General features: G+C 35.8%; 1 protein-coding gene across 2 annotated transcripts in view; it reads left to right on the forward strand.

Moving 5' to 3' along the window:
• The window catches only part of ATRNL1 (attractin like 1), a 425814-nt gene extending 406120 nt beyond the window's left edge, over positions 1-19694 (forward strand). For both annotated transcript variants that reach the window (XM_056494988.1, XM_056494990.1), the window contains one exon: positions 15915-19694. In XM_056494988.1, the coding sequence (XP_056350963.1) occupies positions 15915-16039 (125 nt within the window). In that variant the 3' untranslated portion in view covers positions 16040-19694. The remainder of the gene's footprint in view (positions 1-15914) is intronic.
• Positions 19695-21601: the final 1907 nt, after the last annotated feature.

The raw sequence follows: 21601 nt of genomic DNA on the forward strand, positions 1-21601 counted from the left end.
AGAGCAGTATGTTGGGCAGAAAGCTTTGTATTATAATTGGGTAACAAATTATTATTTTCTTCTTGTGTTCAGTGAACTGGTTTTGCAGATCTTTCAGCTCAATTCATTATGATCAAATGGAGAAGCATTTGTTTCAATAAGATTTTAATCTCTAGGACTATCTTTTGCATCAGTGACTTTTCATTGTTAATTGCTTTCTTGTCCCCCATTAAGGTGTTCTTGGAACTGCTTCATCCAAACTAGGCTCCCTTTCCCCACACACACAATTTGAAAATACTCTTTTCAACTTTTTAGGTGAAATAACCATTGCTGCTTTCTTAATCCATCACTATGGCTTTTGTGTATTATCCTCCCTTGATAATGACAAAAAACTGTACAAAATCACCTCTGCAAGGAATTTTAGAAATGTCCTGAATTTCTCCCCACATACATCAAAATGTAAGAAATCATTTTATTATTTCATAGCACCAATTAAGATCACCAGGGCACCTAGTATGTGCTGGATGTTTGTGAGTGAATTAACATTAATATTAATGATTTGGGAGGATATGTACTGACTGGAGTACACCCCTGATGTCTCAGAGTCATTGTACTGAGAAGGGTTTTTTTTATTACAAGTTCTCTGAACCTGTTGCTGCCTTAAATCCCATTAAAGGGTATAGAAAAGAAAGAGTTCAAACTACAGTTTTAAATATGTAAAGAAAAAATTTACATGCTGAAATAACAAAATCAAGAGATGAGTTCAAGTGGTTCTCTCCCTTTTCAAAAATCAATTGCTTGTGAATTTATTATTTTAACACAGCTGACAGAACACACAGAAGGAATTCAGTAATGAAAAGTGTTTGGGGGTTTGACAGGTCTTGGCTGAAATGAAGTCCTTTGAGACCAGCACTTGGAGGCAGAGGTGAAAGTAAAAATTGGTTTACCTGAAGATCTCTGTATATGGAATCTAAATTTTCAAGGGAGACTGCCTGCCAGCATCAGGGCTTATCTTTTGACACATCCAACCTGAAATCTATCAAAATCTGGAAACTTCCTGACTTTCATTGTAATGTCTGTACATGTCATTTTCTACACAAAACTTTGCACATGTGCTAAAAGTTCCCTGGAAATTTTGTGCTAGTTCTAGTAATTGAATTTTGCATTTTACTCATGTAGTAGTTTCCAAAATAATTTAGCCCAGTTCTCTCTGTCAAAAAACCCAAACAATCCAAACCATTTGATTAATGCAGTCTTATTGCTCTATAGATCTATGAAGTGTTTATATTGACAATTTTCAATATCAAGCAGTATCTTTTATACTTGTGTTAGAGCTGCAAGGCCAATGTAGGTAAGATAAAGTAGCTGGTGTTCTTTCTTACACACCATTAATGCAGCCATTCAAAAAAGGGCTGCTTGGTGAAAGCTGTGGAACAGGGTGTCAGGAATATCCCCTGAAGCCTCTGAACTACACAGTGTAACTGAGAGCTGGTAGTGATATGCATAACTTTCATTGCTTAGCCCATTATTGCATAAAAGTCCAGCTAAATTTGCATGTTCAGCCTGAATTTAAAAGTCTGTGTGTTAGGCAGGGCTGAGAGTATGTTTCTATTCTATTGAAGAGCAGTGCAGAGGTGTTGGTGTTGCAGGCTCTGGGGTGCAGTGCTCACAATTACACACAAGGCAGTGGAGCTCTGACCCTGATGGAGGGTACAGGGAGGGGCTGAGCCACAGGAACAGCAATTACACCAAAGAGAAAATGGAAACTGCCATGCTCTTCTGAAGAGCCATTCTACCATGCATGCTGTAATATCTAACAGACATAGAGCATGTTTCTCTGCAATTTTAAATATTATTCTGAAGTGCATCTAACCTAGCAATTGAAATCCGTGCAGGAAAATTGGCTGTGCTCTAGGAACTTTTGCCCAGCACTCAGAGCTTGCACAGAATTATACCATTTAAAAGTAATCCTTTATTGGAGTCATGCTCATATATATCTTTGGAGACCAGATTAGTGTGTGTGTATATATATATATATATATGTATATATATATATATATACACACACATACACACACACACACACACATATATATACACACACATACATGATTTATTTATTTATTTACATGTTCAGTATTTGCCATCTAAAAAATTCAGCCCTGTGTTCTCAGGGCACTGAAGGCAGAGCCAAGCCCTGAAGCTCTCAGAGCTGAGTCACTTTAGATGGCAGACTGATGCACCACATTCATCCTGAGCTGTGCAAACCAGGAGATATTGCTTGCATTTGAAAATATTGGCAACAAAGTGTGTTAACTCTCATGTGCTCACTGGAATGCTCTGTGCTAGCCTTTAAAAACATAAAATGTAAGAAAAATATGATAATATGAAAAAATCCATAACCTCCTGTCAGACACTGCAATTTCTTGAGTGTTCAGCAGGAGTTAAAGATGGATAAAAAGTGCACGGTGTAAACCACAGCAATGAGTAGCAGATGAGCTGCATTCAAGACTAATAGATTCTTCATGAAAATGCTGTGACATTTATTTTCTATATTAAAAATTCAAATGCAAGTGTTTAGTATGTCTCATACATATCATCTCTTTCTGTAATTCTGGGACTGGCACAGTTTTGCCTTTAGTCATTTGTGTATTGCTTTTCCATCCTCTTTGATCACATTGTGCTTCTGGAATATTCCCACCAGTTATCCTAAGAACTGTGGTAACTGAATCTTGTTTCATCTGTCCCAGAAACTAAAATATCATTAAGGAGAGTCTCAAATAAAACTGTAGAGGAGGAAACCACCTTCCCACCCCTCCAAATGTTTATTAGCACCTTTAATATAAATATTTGTATTAATGAGAATCTAACCAACCTTCTCAAAAATTATGGCATAAATATATGTATAATAAACATGCAGTGTCTTTTCTTTCCTACACAAAGGAAAGCATTTGTCATTCTGCTAACACAGGAGACAGAAAACAATGCCAATTCACAAACAAAACCTTCCATGATTTAATATTGTCGTTTTGTCCCCTTAGATCCTAGAATGATAAATATTGTTCCTCCTTTTGTCAGCATCAGAAGCACTTCTTTATGTGGAATAAAGGCTCATTCATTATAATCATGCTGGTTTTTTTCCAGGTTGCTTTTTCCAATCTGTTTCAGAATACATCATGCCAGTGCTACTGTGCCAGCTTTCTTGTGGTTATTCCAAAGCTCCACGGGTACCTGTGATGCTACCAGTTTGATTTCTGTTTTTGACTGGGGTTTTTTATCATTTCTATTCTCAAGGTTTCAGAGTCCTCACTGTGTCTGGGACTTCATTACACTGAGAGGTGTAGAAACATGTCCCTAATCTAGCCTGGACATGCAAGTCAAGAGTTTATGGAGTGTGACCCTCTGGGCAGCCACAGGCAGAGTCTGTTTGACCTGTTATGGTTTTCCTCAAAGGAGGAGGGAGCCTGTGGACAGCCCTGTGCAGGGGTGGCCCTTCCCTCTAATGCTTTCAAGTATTTTCTGTGCTGTTTGCTCTTGAGAAGGAGCTGTGAGGGGTCATTGCCTGTGAGGTTTGTGCAGAACAGAGGAGTCATTCCAGGTGAAATGTCTGTAGCTCCATCCTCATCCCAGCCAGCCAACAACCCATTCTGGTTGTGTCTAGTACTGCAGTACTTAAATAACTCAAAACATACCTTGATTTCAAAACTTGTTTTTTATTTTTTGCAAATTGTGTCAGTACTCTAAATAGACTTGCATTGTTTTCAGACAGAAATACACAAAGGTTAAGCACGTTATGTTTTAAAGAGAGTTATTGGCTATGGTGTGATGCCACCCCATCTCTCATTCAGTGGTGGCTTTAGGAAACAGTCAAACTATCTAATTACTGTGTTAGCATGTATTAGTTAATTTGTGTGTAGCACTGGAGATAACAAGCTCAATATTTTAATACAGTTTCTCTTCCCTGGACACATGTCTTGTCTTCATTTTTAAACCACTATGAAAAGGTCACTAAACATTGATTTTGTAAATGAAAGCTCTAAAATAGGACTTGAAAGAGCTAATGTTCAGGGGAAGAAAAAAAGTGTGAAAATTCAACTTGTTTAAGTCAGACCATGAATTTTGGGGCTCAGATTTCTCCTACCAAGCTTTAGATCTCTTACCAGTCCCAGAAATGACGTACCTCACTCTGGAGACTGTTCTTGCAAGAGGCTCCTGGCCCTACTTCCCTCCCCTTGATCCCATCCCAGTGGATCTGGAGGGGATTTAAACCCCACTGCCTCAGCCTCTGTGGATATTTAGCAGCTCCATGCACAGCTTGCACTGGCACAAAGGATAGCTGTATCCTTGAGGCACCCCAGTGAGGAAAACACTTATTGTCCCTTTTGCAGTGTGAGTAGAGAAAACACTGTTAAACGCATCAAAGATGAAAAGTTCCATGAGAAATGTGCACTGGTTAGCACAGTTTTTAAAATCTTGAATGTAAATATTCTTAAAACACAAGTGGGACTCAAATAATGAAATAAGGCTGGCTGCATTAAGATTGTTCTCAATCTACTTCATTGCTCTTAAAGAAATAATTAAGTTATAGTTTGAATGTGAACATCTATTTCCATCTCTCTTTGCAAATAAAGGGTGTATGTACCTTTCTTAAAAAAGAATTGCCCACTAAAATTTCAGAAGTCATGAGAAGGACAAATAATATAAATGATCCTTAGGATGTTTACAGCTTTTCAAATTACCATACCACCTTCTTTCACTAGTACAAAGCAAAGAGTTGAAAGAAAGGAGAAAGGAATTAGAGTAGTCTTAGTACCTAACGTCAGATTCACAAAGAAAATCCCTGATTATTGTAAGTCTATATAATAAATACTTTGTAAAGGCAGTTAAATGGTGTGGTGACTGAAGCTCAACACAAAAAAAAAGTAGCAAAAATACGAATGGAAAGTGAAGGGCTATTTGGAAGGAAGGCACTGGAAAGTAGTGTAGAAAAAAAGCCAGAAATCCTATATATTCCTCTTGTTGTATTGTCCAGACCAGACAGGACAAACAAAAATCAGCTCACAGGGTCACACATCTGGACACAAACCTTACAGAGGTTTATATGAATCCCTCTTGAGTCTGGCTTTACCCCTTTTGGGGGATAATACCTTATAATTCTGAACTTCACACATTGTCAAATCCTGTTCCCACCACAGCTTTTGTTTTCCTCTCTATCTACCTTTTAAGATAGATGTCATAAAATGTGGTGTCCCACCTTTTAGAAAATAGGTGGCTTGCCACTGATTACTGCTATTTCCATTCTTTGCACCCAAAATTGCAGCAAGCCTTTTAATGAACTAATTCTAAGCATGAACCACGATTTCCATTGTTACCTTTTTTCTCCTGTTCTTTATGAAAATCAATGTTTTCTTATGGCTTCTTCAGAGTCTCAAGTGTATGCTGTCTAATGGTATTGCTTTTTAGCTTTATATTGCATCTTTATAACTTAGAATAATTATTTATAGTTGCAAATCCTACTGCAGCAGACTGTAGGAAGCAGAATGGTGTATTGCACAGCAAAGGGAGAGCAGACTCATGGTTTATTATATCATTATGTTATAGAAGGCACTTCAGGGGCTACAGAAGAAAGTTTCTCAAATTGTGGTACTTCTCAGAAGCTGAGAAGTACAAAACAGTTTTCATTCAAAACACTCTTGGATCATTATCACTGTATATATAGCCATTAAAGTCTAATTGAAATATAGAAAATCAGGATATAAGAGAACCAAAGCTAAGTTTTTTCACATGTGATCAAATAGCATATGGGAAAAAATAGAGGAGGGAAAAGGTCAGCAGTTAAATAGCAAATAGAAGCCTCGATGCAATTCTGCTTTTCAAAAGCAGATGGGAGATTTAGCACAATTGCAGTGAGGGAGTTCTAATGTCCTCCTAAAGGTTTGTTTCTCCTTCATCACATAGTAAAAGCTTTTTTGAAAATGCTTAAATGAAAACTAGCTCCTAACCACATCCTAGAAATACAGACAGTGTGATGCTTTGTACAGCACAGCCATTTTTGATGAAAATAATTGGAACAATGCACAGAATTGCTCTGAATTTTGCCTGTTGTCTAAAAGAACCATCCTGACTTTGGAAAAGTCCAAGCTCCATGTATCTCTTCCCACTTCTTCTTGTCCATGGTTTCATTTCACCATTTCATACTCACATGAATATTGATGAGAATGGGCTGCTGCAGTAACTCCTTAGTGTCAGAAAGTGTATTTTCATTGAGTGCATCTTCAGGGAGCTGACATTGTTGGGAAATGGACATTGTGAGATTTTCTTGACTGTATCTTTCACTTGTTTTTTGCCTTTTTTTGCCACATCCATTTAGTAACATGAATCCTGTTCAACAGGCCATGAGTTAAAGATCCTATTTTGTTGTATTAAAAGGAGGTGTGCAAATCAGGCTGAGATTTATGCCAAATCAGATCCAGAGAGGAGTATTTCATGGCTCCAGTATCTCTGAAGGATATTGATCCTAATAGGAGAAATGTGGAATCTGAATTTGATGTGCCAGAAGAATAATTTTTTTCCCCACAGGCATTTAGAGAAATGTTTTAAAACGCAGAAGTTATAGTTTAGTAATCTTCTTTTACAAGAATTGTTGGGATTTTGGTGAATGTGGGTTCATTTTTTTCAGAAATTTTATTAATTTAATGAGTGAATGGAGCAATGAATGCTACTTGTTGGACTGGGAGTACATTTAGAAGTAGGTGGCAAGCTGTGACTCTGGACAATCAGCTTTCCAGTTCTTCCTCTCCAAACTAGGACTCATGCCTAGAACATACAATATAATATATTTACTGTGATATCCAGCCATTGTACTGCTATCTCTCAGTTTCAGGCATTTGCTGTATCTGAATGTGTCACACAAGCAGAAGCAGTGCTCTTCTGCTATCATTTTACTGATAATTATCTATACTGACTGCTCAGGACCAAGTGTATGTAATGGAGTGTTTAAAATGGAAACCTATTTCCATACAATTTGAAAGGTCTAGGTGTATAATTTTGCCTGTTACAGTCAGAACATGGTGTTTTCAATGTAAAATAGAAGATTCAGTAAAGAATTAATGAGTAGCTGTGTAGTTTGCATGTCTACACTGGAGTCCCATACAGAATTACTCTCTTTCAGTACAGACCATAATTGTGGTAGACCTATTTGTACCATATCTTTGGGGATTAAAATGGTTTTTTTATGGTGTGAGCTTTTCAGCCTTTTACCAAACTTTTCTACTGAAATTACTAAAAATCAATTTTCTATGTAAGCCAATGCTAGATTTTCTGATGGAGCCACCCTAATTCTGACAGCAGGGCATTTGTGACTTTATCTATCTTTTTTGTTTTTATTTTCTTTTTCATTGTTCTCAAACATTAATATTACTGAAACTAAAAAGATCTTAGAGATCTTGAGTACCCTGAAATTGTCACTTTAGTGATATTCAAAATATGTTTCAAAATTCTCAGCACACTTTCTGTCTGTGTTACCCTCCCAAGACCATTTGTTTTGTCAGAGTGACTCCTGGCTGTATAGCTGGGGATGTTCTAAATGTCTGATTGGACATCATCAGAATACTGATAAACTGGAACTGCTATTTGGCCAAAACCAAATTAGTATCAAAACAGTGGTTAGAGTGATGATAAATTGCACCAGTGTGTTGGAAATGGTAAATAAGTCCAGTACTTTGCAAAACTTGGAAAACAAAACTTTAAAAAGAGAATTCTGTATGGAAAAGCACTGCAGATATCATGCCTACTGCTGATCAAGCTGTAATCCTATTGAATTTCTGGTGAGCTACAATAATTTCTTTTCATGAAGGTATTCAATACTTTCTGGTTTAAGTAAAATTTTTGACAAGGGAAAAAAAACCTGGCACCTGCAACATAAAGGGTGCAAGAGAGAGAAAAAGTATCTTAGAGGATTATTGTTCTAATCTTCTTCCTTAAAAGTAAATGGTAATGTAAGTAGTATTGTTTTATCTCCAGCATGGGCAGAATTGGCCCCTTTTGGGCCCTAAAACCTATTGTCTTTAAGGTGGTGTGTTTTGTCTTGAGGAGGAGAGTAGTAAAGCTGCAAATCTGGCAGTATATGTACTCACCCAGATGGAACATTAGGGAGGCATTCATAAAAACTGAATTTCACCTGGCGAGGTTTATCACCCCAGATTTCCTCTACAGACAGAAAGAGATCTGCTTTAAATCACCCCCTGCCAGAAGAGCCCCTCTGGAGGGAAGCAAACCCCAGTGACTCCTGCTGCCCTTTCTCCTTCCCAACCTTCTCCTGATTGCTCAGTTGTGTTCCAACCTGCTCTGTTTCCCAGATACTCACACATGGATATTCACACTCACACAGATATTCTGAGTACTGAATTGCATGAAATATAATTCAGCCCTGTAATAGTGTCCAATCACACTCTGTTTATATGGATGATAAATCTCTGTCCCACAGGTGTTCATCTCTCTCATGATGGATAGTGAGGCTTTAACTTTCATCACAGTGGTTGAAGCATCCAATTGTATGCATGGATTTGGGTAAAAAGCTTTTAAAATGTTGTAACTCAAGCTCACAGCTTTTTTTTACAGCTTTAATATCTTCATTGTGCTCTGATTTGCATCCATGGTCCAAGTAAAAATAGTGTGCTGAAGATAGAGACAAAGAGTAAAATAATGCTGTACAGGCAACCTCAAGTTTGTCAGGCTGGAGGAGACTTCTGCAATCCAGATGTGTCTAATTACTGTAGAAGGGTTCATAAACTAATCCCACCTGGGCCATAACTGTGATACTCACTTCTAAAAAACAATTATGATTTTGTTTGTATTAAACCAGGTATTGCTAAAAGTAAAAACAGAGCTTCTTCAGTACTCTGACTAGGCTTTTTTCTCTTCTATAGAAATAGGTTTACAAGGTCAAATTAGATTCTGGCATGATTAATGCATCTCACCAAATTCTTGCAGAGTAGAAAATTAGTTTATAGTGATTTTCTTGGAAACAAATTAAACGGCTGCACAACATCACAAGAATAGAGATGTTTTTCATAACATATGGATAAATGATTCAATGGAAGTGAGATGTAATCAAACTGAAAATGTAATCCAAATGTTTCAAATGTGACTGTCCATTGTAGAAAAATGTGTAATTACTTGCATTTTAATCCATGATGTGTAATACACAGTGGCAGAGCAGCAGGGAATTAATCTGCATGAGATGTGCACATATTCTAAGTAGATCATTCCTTTTTAGGTGTTTTTATTATCATTGTGTTAAAAACAATATGACAAGAAGATTTGGGCTCGGGTTGCACCAGGGGAGGTTTAGATTGGCTGTTAGGCAAAAGTTCTTCACCAGAATGTTTGTCAGGCCCTGGGACAGGCTGCCCAGGGAAGTGGTGAAATCACCATTGCTGGAGGTGTGTAGAAGATGTGTGTGGCACTCAGGGACAAGCTTTACTGTGGGCTTTGCAGTGTTAACTTCATGGGTGGAACCCATGATCTTAGGGGTCTTTTCCAACCTAAACAATTTAATGGTTCTATGGTTCTTGTGTTCCAGGAGAGCTTGAGCTGAGAATAGAGGGTGGGAGAAAAAAGCTTCAGTTAATCAATGTTAGATTGCCCCATTCCATTGCTGTAGAGTGTCCAGCTCCCCTCTGGGTCCACTTCACCAGGACACTGTTTGAAGCATCCCAGAGTGCATGGTGAGCTTCCCCTTCTCCATATCCAGAGGCCAAACAACCTGTGCTGTCTTAGTCACTGGCAGGCTGGAGAGTTGAAAGGCATCAGATGTTGTACAGACCTGGATTTCAGACCAAACTACAGATATCTCACTCTGAAAGGGAAGGAGAGCTGTATGACTGCATTGGAGAAAAAAAAAAAAAAAAACAAACCAAGAATAAAAATCACTAGTGGCCCTGTGGAATGCAAATATTTCACACAAATATGTAGGGTCATTTCCTTTTCACAATGAGAAAATTTGGGAAAGGCTGAACATTTCTTCAAAGAGCCTTTATTGTATAGTCTGCATTTCCCACAAACTGACAGCAGGTAATTTATGAGTCTATTCTGGGAATAGGAATTTCCTAGTCCCTTATAGATAGCCTTTATTACTAAATAGCAAAGGTGTAATAAAAAGGAGCATGACATCTTCTCTCTACTAGTGTGTGGCTATTTAATTTCACACTATCATTATTTAGTTTATTATTGTTATGGTTTAAGCTCTGCCTCATATTTTACTTATTTAATTAAGTTATATGCAAAAGAAAAGGAAAACATACCTCCTGACCTCTTGGCTGTCTTCCCATCTTGCAAAAAAATATCACTGAAAAAAAAAATGATGGGGTTACTTGCCCAAAGTAATTTCCTAGTTAGTTTAGTTTGTTTAATATATCTCTCCAAAAGTAAGAGCAGTGTCAACTTAAAATACACATTCATGCACCAAACAGGAAGAGAAGCCTGTGAAAAGGCTGTGAATTTGAGGTGCTGTCTGCTTGTCCTTTTAAAAATAATCTAATTCAAATAAAAAACATTCAGTATGACAGGCTATGAAGACACTTACTGTTCTTGGCAGATGCTTATGATTATTTTTCTCTGTGACTAAGTCTGGATCTCTGGATACTGTCTAGGCACACCTGCCAGATCAGGAAATTTGGATACACATGAAGGATTTGACTCTTTTCTGACTTTGAAATGAACTTAGATCTGTTGTGTTGTTCTAGCCATTTACAGTCTTGAACTTCAGATGACTCTTAATTTTTCTCCTGGAAAGTACTCGAGTATCAGGTTTGCACTTGCTTAGGAGGAGGCTCTGTGCATCATGTTTTTAAATACCAAAATTTGTTTTGGTTCTGTTTTATATGCCTTTTGGATATCTCCCAGCATGACTTGATCCATAGCAGAGGAGTATGCAGCACAAAGAACAGACTTGCCTTTTCAGCCATGAAAATTAAGCCTGAGTTGGTCTGCTTGGAGATAGTTTGGTTGAGAATACAGAAACCAGGAAATCTTGAAACTATTGCTAAACATCTAATTTCAATATGACTATTTCTAGCATGGTATCTCTTAGAAAGTGAGAGAATTTTTTCCATGGGCACTCAGAAACACTGCCTAGTGACAATCTTCTAGAATGTTATTTTTCTTCTAGAATGCTGTGTTTCCCCACTATTATAGACTTATAATGAACTTATTTTTTTCTGTGGAGAATAAACCTGTGCATTCCATAAACCTTATGGTGAATGTAATCTGTTTCTTCAAATTAAGAAGTAGGTAATACAAAACTTCATTATTAACTGGGGGGGTTGTATATAATTCATATGTGTATATATATATAATTGTTACATAATGGCATATTTAAGTTACATTATTACATAATTTTTGTATATATGCATATACCATTAATTCACATGATATACATTGTGTACTTATCAAACATTGTTTCTGTAGACTTGAAATATTGATAAATGGTGGAATTCATTAAAATTCCCTACATTATAACTGGTACTTTTCTTGATGAACATGCAATTGCCTTCATTGGCTTCACTGTGTGCTATTGTGACTTTCATGAGGCACCACAGTCTGTGATTCTCATCACTTAGTGAATCTTCAAACAGCTCAGATCCATTCCTACAGAATTCCATGGGCAATAAATCTTTGCATGGGCAATATTTTGAGATAGAGATCCTTTCTGTCCACTATGGGGTGAGCGTGCACAGTAATGCCAGTCTTTAAAAGAACTGACAGATGGAAGGAACACAAAGACTTGTGGGCACTGAAGGGTGAAGCTGTGACTTTAATAATATAGTGTTTACCCAGTCTTTTCTGTTTAAGTCTCTCTGTATGGCAGCTGGCATTTTATTTTCGTTGCTTAAAGTCACCTTAAACAATGACTATAATTCTGGTTAAAATGTCAAACAAATCTAATTGATCTACCTGACTCGTAGTTATTTTATTGTCTTCAGGTTTCTGAATGTTCTGATTCTGCATAACAATGACGTGTAGAAATTTAATCAAATGAAGACATCTATCCAAATGTTATGTCTGAATAATGCATATTCAAATTGAAAGGAAACATTTCCAGTTACCCACCTAACCACGAATCTGAGGTCATTCTTTGTTCCCTTACTTTTAACAAAAGAGGTACTAAGAATTCCATGCATTTCTCATTAAAATGAACAATAGAGGAGGAAAAAAAGGTTTTAAATATGCACACCATTATGTAAGACTAATTTTTTCAATGTAGGGGTTTTTTTTCTACATTTAGAGATAGTGTAGCCTTACATCAGTTCAAATGTAGTTGTATACAATCAGAGAAAAAATGTTAAACATCCCAGCATGGGTATTTCCATTTAAATCTGATTACAGTGAAATAAAACTGTAGCTATTAAAGGTTTAGAAGAACTACAAATACAAGCAGTAAAAGAAGACAGTTAGTAAATGAGGTAGTAAAACATTTCAGCAGGGCAAACAGTTTATAGCACTCAGCCTTCCTGTGGCAGACTGTGCTATTCACCACAGACCCTGCACTGCTCCCCCAACTGCACTTAAACCTGCAATTAACCTTTCACGCCTAATGAAGCTGTTTTGCTGCAAAATTAAAATATATAGTTCTGCCTGTTTGTACAGAGACTGGGAGGAGAGCATCTCAGAATGAATGACTTTTTCAGATGCTCTTGTTTGGATGCAGGATTAAAGGGCTATTTGTATATAAGCCGTGAATGTGCTTTTCAAGGTAATCTCATTTGATTTGCTGTATTTTATCCCTCTAATTATTAATGGTTTTTCACTCTTGTGAAAAAAAATAAAAAGGAAAAAATTCACACCCCAGTAATTTTATGATTAGAGACTTCCTGAAAATAAACTGTTACCATTTAACTTCCATTAGGAAAGACACTAGTTCTGCTAAAGATAACCAAGTTCATATTGCTTCATCTGGTGTTTTCCTCATTGTGGATGTAATTATCTCTTATAAAAATTTACTTTCCACTTATGATTTGACTGGGCTCACTTCTTAATGACTTATGCATACATATCCTTAAAACAAGCTAGAGGTTGTTTCAACTGCATAGAACTAGGTGAGGTTATTTCTACAACATTTAGTAGGAAAAACAAACTAAATTTAAAAATAGGGCTGGTTCTGCAACTAAGATTGAATTTCCAGAAATTAGAGGTGACCTGTTGAGTCTCCATTTGGGATTCTTACTGATTCCACTGTTCCTTTCTGCCATGCTGCTCAAGAGTCAGAAGCAAACAGAGACCATGTACTGATTTGGAAAATACCAGTTTGGATGTTTGGTAGGATATTTAAACAGCAGCATTCAGAGAAGGTGGGGTAAATGTAATAACTTAGGAGTTGAGGTAATGCATCTAGAGCACTGTACAATTTACAGTTCCAACTTCAATGACTGTAAATGTATTCACATTTGTTATTTAGATAAAAATCCTGTAACATCAAGGGAATGTTTTGGGGTTTTGTTATTGTTGTTGTTGTTTTTTAATGAATATTTAGGCCACAGCATTTTCTTCTGTTTTATTTTGATGTAAATTCTCCTTGCTCAAAGTGTCTGTGCACAAGCTTGACTTGGTAAATGAAATTCCTTTAGACTGGCAGTCTGAAATAATGAATTGTTCCCCAAGTTAATTGTATTGCTTTGATAACAAGGAACTATGCTGGGCGTAGAGAACATAATAAATGAATTTCATCAGATGATTTGTGTGATGTTTTGAAAAATGATCTTCTGTAGTGACCTGATTTTAATGGAATTCTATCAACATGCCAGTACATCCCAGTATGCAGTGTTAGACCTAAGAATTCCTTTTTGTTAGTTGTTATATTGAGTGAAGTTAGCTCAATACATGCAAATATATTTTTAAATAGCCTATTAAATTAAAAAATCTGTTTACTAATAATACTCCCTCTGTTTAGCATTGTCCCTAAGCCTAGCTGTTGAAGATGGGCTGACATGCAAAGCAATTGTCAAAATGTTATTTAGGTTTTATCCCTGAATTTGCTAATACCAGATACTGCTTCAACTTTAAAGGTGCCTCAAAGATTTCATGAATTTGATTTGTCAAAGTCCAATTTTAAGCATCACTGGCTCATGCCAGGAAATATTTGTGTAGGTGAGAAAAAACCAACTTGATTAATCTTGGTTCTTACATATCCTGAAATGTATCAATGATAATTGTACTTAGTGTTTTACAGTATTGTGCATTTTTTAAAAGCTGGATGCACATTAATCAATTCTTGCAACTTCTTTGTGACTTAAGAAAGGTTATGTTACCAGTGTGCAACAGCATAGGTTTTTTCAGGACACTGGAAACCTGAACTGAATCTGACCATATATTTTATATTATGAAAGAAAACTGTAGCAACATTTGTTAGTGAAAAGTAATTTTTGCACAGCTTCCTAGTAGATAAGTGCTGTAATGAGGGATTGGATGGAAAGTATTGCAAAATTGGATTCTGTGTAATAGATGAATTGGGTTTGATATTGGCTTGAGACATGAAATAGAGACTGCCCATTAAAGGTGGTGAAAAGTATTTTTTAAGGTTTCCTTGGAGAGTGGTGATGTTATTGGTTGAATAATGAAATTTTTTGGGCAGTGTAGAGAACCAGCATCATCCTTACCTACATTTTGGATCTATGTAGATGTGGTTTTTGTGGTTGGTTTGTAGTAGAACATATAAATGATGGAATACTCCTAGTCCATTTGATTGCAGTATCACCTGTGTGAATTTAAAAGCCCAGAACTACCATGTATTAAGTGTGTTGTTAATGGCAGCATTTTAGAAGTCACTAATTTCTACCAAGGATGCTGTAGCAAGCAAATGGAAGAGTAATTTCTTAAGATATTATAGGTCTAGAAGGAGAGCTGAATGAGGAGTGGCACTTGATCTGTTCAGCCTGGAGGAATCTCACTGTAGTTACAGCTCCCTCTTGAGAGGAGGAGCAGGGTCAGACACTGATCTCTGCTCTGGGTGATCAGTGCCAGGACCCGAGGGAACAGCCTGAGCTGGTGTCAGGAGAGGTTTAGGATGGGTGTTAGAAAAAATCCTGCATCTAGAGGATGGTTGGCACTGGAACAGGCTCCCAGGGCAGTGGCCACAGCACTGGCAGAGTTAAGAAGGAGGTGGGATTCTTGGTATTGTCCTTGGTATTGTTCAAGGCCAGAAATGGGAGGTGATGATCCTTGCAGGTCCTTTCCAACTCAGAATATTCTGTGTTTTCATGATTCCTAAGCATGCCAGTCTATGCCCTTGGCAGTACCTTGTTAAGATGACAACAGGTCATGAAATATCAACAGATTAACCAGAATCCAAAGCAGAAGACTTTTGGTGAATTGAAAACATTTAGAATTTACCCAAGCCGTGATGGTTCACAGATCTGTGCTTTCTAGATAGATATTTTCATATCATTTTGTGGTAAATATTAACCTCTGGATATTCCCTTATATATATATATATATATATAAGGTAAAATATTCAGGGGTACAATGTTATCCTAACTGCAGTTTCTGTTTCTCTACTTTCTGATTTGATGGTTTTATCAATTTCTAAATGCAATGCACATATATTTCATATGAGAAAATTAATGTCAGAAAGGTTCTGGTCCACATAACCAGGAGAATGGTCATGCTAAGATCACACAGCAAATCAATAAGTGACACAAATGGAAATCAGTTCTCCTTATTTCCAGTCTGGTGTCTTGGCTGTATTTTTTTCCTTCTGCTGTTTCTTCACTGTTACCAAATAGCATTTAAGAAAGTGATAACTTGTTATCTGACTTTGAAATAAAACTGATCACTTCTGGGAAGGCACATAAACTTGGCTTGAAAGAAACCATCATGCTGATCTGGAATTCTTCTCAGGAAAGCTGAGCATTAAATTTTGTTTTTCCTTTATCTTACAGGTCTTGCAATTGCAAGTGCTCTGATAGACATTTCACAACAGAAGCCTGCAGACTGTAAAGATAAGAGTTCAGGAGTCAGAAATCGAAAACATCACCTTTCAACACGTCAAGGAACTTGTGTCTGAGAGTCAAAAACTACAATTGTATATTCTGTAATGTTTTCTTTTTAAATGGCTTCCATTGAAAGCTATACTACAGCCTCAGTTTTTGTGGAGGCAAATCTATGAATGAACACATGAGGTACTGTGCTCTGTTTTAGTCTCACAGCCTGCTATCCCCCAAAGCAGAACAAACTTGGTAGGTATGAGTATGCTTGATGAGCTTTAATAAAAAGAGTGGATCCTGGTATCAACAAAATACAAAATAAAATACTGAGTGTTCTTAATCCTGAACATATCAGAACAGGGAAAATCCTTGGACAGAAATAGGAAAAACTTTACATTATTTTTTTGTGATGTAGAAGCAAATTGTATAATTGAACACTGAGCAAATTCCAAGAAACTGAAAGAAATTTTTGTATAGTTTAATGTAACAATGGGAATTGTACAGTTCTTTCCTTGTAATTGGCATTAAGATTTCTTTCCAGCAAGCAGGAACTAAAGAGAATTATTAGGATTTGGGTGGTTTTTTTATCATTGCCCAGAAGAGGTAGGCATCTTTTTAATTTAGCAAAGGTGTATCCCAAGAACACCACATGTAATATTTGAAAGATAATTCTATTAAATACTATAACTTGAGCATTTAATGATTATTTTTCTTTACATTGAAAAGAACCTCATAAACATTTAAGCTGCAGAAGAGTGATGGGTGGGCTTTCATTTCTGTACCTCAGAGTTTGTCCTGAATTAGGGATATTTTACAAAGATTCCTCTGTGCCAGCTAAATGATCAGCAAATTTAATTGAGCATAGAAAAGCTGCTTTATAATATTTTTTCCCAAAAGAATCTCCAAGACTGCAAATCTAAGATGTTGTTATTCAACCTGCTCCCATTTCAATATTGAAATTTGCTACTATCTATATATTGTCCTGATTTTTAAGCAGAAGAAATTCATCCTAGTTGGCACTTTGGTTCTTGTTTTTATAAGAAAACATGGATTTTTTTTTTCCCCTCACAACTGCAGAGTTTCATTTCATTGTCACTTTAGCACCTGTTAAGGAATTACCCTAAATAAACAAACAAACAAATAAATAAATAAATGTTTAAAAAATCCAACTTGCTTCCAACATTAGTTGTCAAATGAAATCCCACAACCAATGTGGAACCTCACACAATCAGTACTCAAGAACAAAAAGCAGATGAAAGAATTTCCTTTGTGCAGGACTTTAATCTTCTGGGGTAACCACACCAGATAACCTGGCAACAGCTTTAATGGCCCTTGGTCTTTTTATTTACTCAAAATTCATAGAAAAGAGTAAGAGAATGCTAAGGGGCAGGTAGCAGATGTGTCATATTCTCATTTATGCATTGCACACTGACAGAGTGTAATATGAAACCAGTAGTTTTGTACAAGCTTGTTGAAAGTATAGTTTCTCAAGTCCAAATTTGCCACCATCCTAGTACAGGAGAGTGATACAGAGGTATAAATGTCTCATGTAATGATAGACTTTTGGTAAATATGAAAGATATAAAAAGATAATTGATGTTTTACTACTATATCTGTATTTTTTATGTTCTTTTTATTTCAGAAAGATGATGACATTTTACTGTTTATAGTTGACTACATAGTTACTTGCATGCCATGGTGGTGCAGTAGCAGTAATAAAGCCCTGTTGTGAGTTGTGTTTATTTCCTAAAGCCATTCTTACATAGAAGTACTCAGCTTAATTTGGATGAGGACTAAATGTAAAAGTAATTATTAAAAAGGAACAATTGTACAGTATGTAGTTATATCTTGTACAGGAGTATTAGGTTGCATCTAACCATGACTGCTGTATTGTTTTGATAAATTATGCACTTATGAATTATGGTATAATTATTTCTTATACTGGCATGATTGTTTTAGTATTTTCATATCTTAAAATAAGATTATTATCTTAAAATAATGCCATCACAATCTTGTGACTTTTATTGCCTATTCTGACCTCATATAACCTAAAACTTTAAAAATTCATTTTTAAAGGTTCTGCTGGGAACTTTGAACCAGTGAAAAAATTGTCCTTTGAAAACAGCCCTTTCTGCCAGTTTTAAAGTTAATTTGTTCAACTGAATATTAACTGATGGGATTGGTTTACATGATTCACACACTTGGGAGAAAGAAAGAGCCACTTGTCTGGAATATATTCCAAACTCTGAATTATCCTCAACCTAAGGATTTCACATAAGAAATACACAGTGTGTGTTTTGTGAATGTTCTGGAATCCCCATCCACAGAAAGACCATCCAGTCCTGTAGGAGAGTTTTGGCTGTGCTCACTCATACAGGATTGCATTCTCTGTATCTCAACCAGAGTTTGAAAAATACTTGAAAATCAGGTGTGACTTTTAAAGGGATTAAGACATTTTATTGTGACACTGAAGATAGGCAAATAGCCATCAGCCATTTTACTGTGTTTTCAGGTAGTTTGTCATGGGATCATTCAGCATTTCCCTTCACTCTGAGAAATTTTTTTCTGAAGTATCTTTCTTCTCCCAGGATCCCTGATTGCATGCAATTAAATTCATATAATAATGAAGTAAGTAAAAATACCTGAATAATGGCCACACTTAAAAACAAGAAGTTTGAAAGTTTTACATCTTATACCAAAGCTTTCTTTTTGGAAGGTATAAATAGAATAAATGTCTGATAACTACATTTTGTTAGTTGTTGACAAGTGCAAACTTTTGGTAACCACCACTGCACATCAGATGAGATGTTTTATGAACAGTCCCATTATGATTGTGTGAAGAAAAGGCCATTTTTTTTAAAACCCTGTTCTCCAATTTAATTTTGGGACCCTTCCTTAGAGTCAGAAAATGTTGAATGGCCTGTTTTACTCTTAATGTGATTTATATTGGATGAAAAATAATTGAGTAAATGCTGTTCTGGTAAGTAAGCCCCAGTGAAGTTCTGATTGTCAGGATTCAACCTCTCCCTCTTCAGTCCATGGATTCTGCTGAGGGAAATCCAGCAGCTACAAATTACTGTTCCAAATATGAGATAGCCTGTCCATGGTAACATGGGTTTAGTGCTTCAGTTCCTTTTTGTATTTCTATATTTATATAAAATCCTGAAACTCCTTAAATCGAATTTGCACACTTCAGAATATTTGCTTCCATTCATTACATTCCTATGAAATGTAATGAAATGTTTGTTTATCTGTACAAAAAAAAAAAAAAAAAAAAAAAAAAAAAAAAGGTTATCAGTATGTCGCCAATATTAAAATTTTAAAATTACTTAATAAAAAAGGTCAAATTCTTGACATATTAAGGCATCCTTATACCATTAAGGAACATTTGAATTTGATTTGAGAATTTTCATAGCTGACTGCTCTTTTTATACAGAGGGTTTCCTCTCATCTTCCCAAATTAAAAACATTTTGACAATTTCAGATTGGAGCATGGAATTTTTTATGTATAAAATCTGCAGCAATAATTATTTTCTAAATAATTTGATGTAGAGGCTGGAATCCTGATGGTAAGAATTTTAGTTGGGGATCACTTTAACAGATGTTCAATCTTCATGCATAATAACTTTCCTAGTATTCATATAAATTATAAAATCATGATGTACCTAATTTCATTACCAGTTTTTTAAAAAGCATCTGAAAGGTTTCTTGACAATAAAGAAAAATTCTCTGTTAAAGGTAATTTACAATCCCTCTTTTTTATAAGCAAAGTTGTCCTGTTCAGAATGTTTGACATTATTAGTGAAAATTAAATTAATTAAATTTAATTTTCCCAGTCTGTAAGGTGCAGCATTACTGGAAAAACTGAAGTTTGCTGATACTTATTTCAGATCTAGAATAAAATATGGAATATCCAAGGCTGCTTTAGGAGCTTATAACAAATAACAACAGGCCCAGTGATGTCTGCAGGAGGCCAGAACTTCCCATGCTGTCTTCAGTTGTACTTCTCATTAAATACTAACAGCAAAGGACAAAGATGGCAAAAAAAGTCCTTGCAGCATCTGGGCTTGTATAACTCAGGGCCATACATTTGTTTTTTTGAGCTTTTCCTTATTTAATGCAATTTTACTTTCATAAGGATTGTTTATATTTCTATGTGACTGCCTCTATGGCCACATGTGGCTGCTGGTATTTCTGATTTTGGAAAATTATCATCTTGTACATATAGCTGGAATTCTGGGGGCTCTCTGAAATTCATTGTGAGGCTGAAAAGGGATTAATATTGCCCCAGGCTTGGTCATACCTGCTGAAACTTGTTTGTGTCTTGAAACAGCATTTCTGTGCCCTTGCTGATTTGTTAAAAGCTGCCTTTTTGTAAAATGAGAAAGCAAGATCAGGAGCAATGGGCAAACCAAACAATTATTTTTAAATCATATGTGTGTATGTATGTGTGTGTGTGCCTATAAATATATATATGAAATGGATTATGTAATTGGTTTCACAGCTGATCTAAATCAGAACATTCTCTCAGTTTCCTCACTTATTATATTGAATAATATGAGGGTTAACTCAGTGATTATTTATGTACATAATAACAGCCATTTCTAAAGAAATAAAATCTTAAAAATCTTCTGAGTGGGGATATAGAAGTGTGCTTGAAACACTATAGAAAATGTTATCAACTATCACTTGTTATCAATTACTATCAATTTGATATCAGTATTTTCAGCATGTCCAAGACTGAGTGCAGAAGGTGAGGCATCTCCTGTCCTTTTGTGTCCTTCCTTTTCTAATATATTTTCCTATAGCTGTTCTTAAATGCTAAGATCAGAGTTAATAATACAGAAAGAATATGAATTTTGACAGAATTGCTACTCATTTAACAATGTTTCTATGATATTATCAAAACAATGCTTAGCTATGCTATTTTCCAATTTTAGCTAATGCCTTTTTCTCAAAGACCTTTCATTAGACAAGAAGTAAGAAAAAAGTAAGATGGAGCTCTTCAAATACACTTAAAGACCTAAAAGATACCAGAAACATCTTATTCTCCTGAGGGTTTGTGTCTTTTTAACAATTATTCTAAGGTCAGTATTTTTTAGAAGTCAATTTTATTATATGACTTTTAGGGATTAACATGAAGCAAAATTTATTTTTTCATGTGAAGTCCTGATGGTCTCTTAAGACATTCAGTTATAAAATATAATTGAGAGAAAATAAACCTGGTTTTGGAAAATAATGTTTAGGATTAGCAGCATGGATGTTTTCATGAAAGAACTCTACACAAATTGTGTGTTTCCTAAAGCTTCCTGTCAGACATGAAATTTGTCAATACTCCTGCAGGGCTCCTCTTCCCCATCCCTTCCCAGAGCACTAGGAGTCAAATGGTCAGGTAAAAAAATCTTTTAAATCTATTCATACAGGTAATTTTGTTTCTACTTCTAAAAAGATGGTGGAAATATGGCCAAAAAAAAAGTTTACTAAGTGAATACTTAGGCATGATAAAATTACCCTTACTTGGGAATATTTAAGATTAATTAATTAATGTATAGAGAGTACTCAGAGCTCTTTACTGATCTAAAAATATCAGTCACTGTTCTTGATAAATATCAGTTCTTGATAAATATTTTGCTAGCATATTT

This window comes from Oenanthe melanoleuca, chromosome 6 (assembly GCF_029582105.1).
Source record: "Oenanthe melanoleuca isolate GR-GAL-2019-014 chromosome 6, OMel1.0, whole genome shotgun sequence".
NCBI lineage: Eukaryota > Metazoa > Chordata > Aves > Passeriformes > Muscicapidae > Oenanthe > Oenanthe melanoleuca.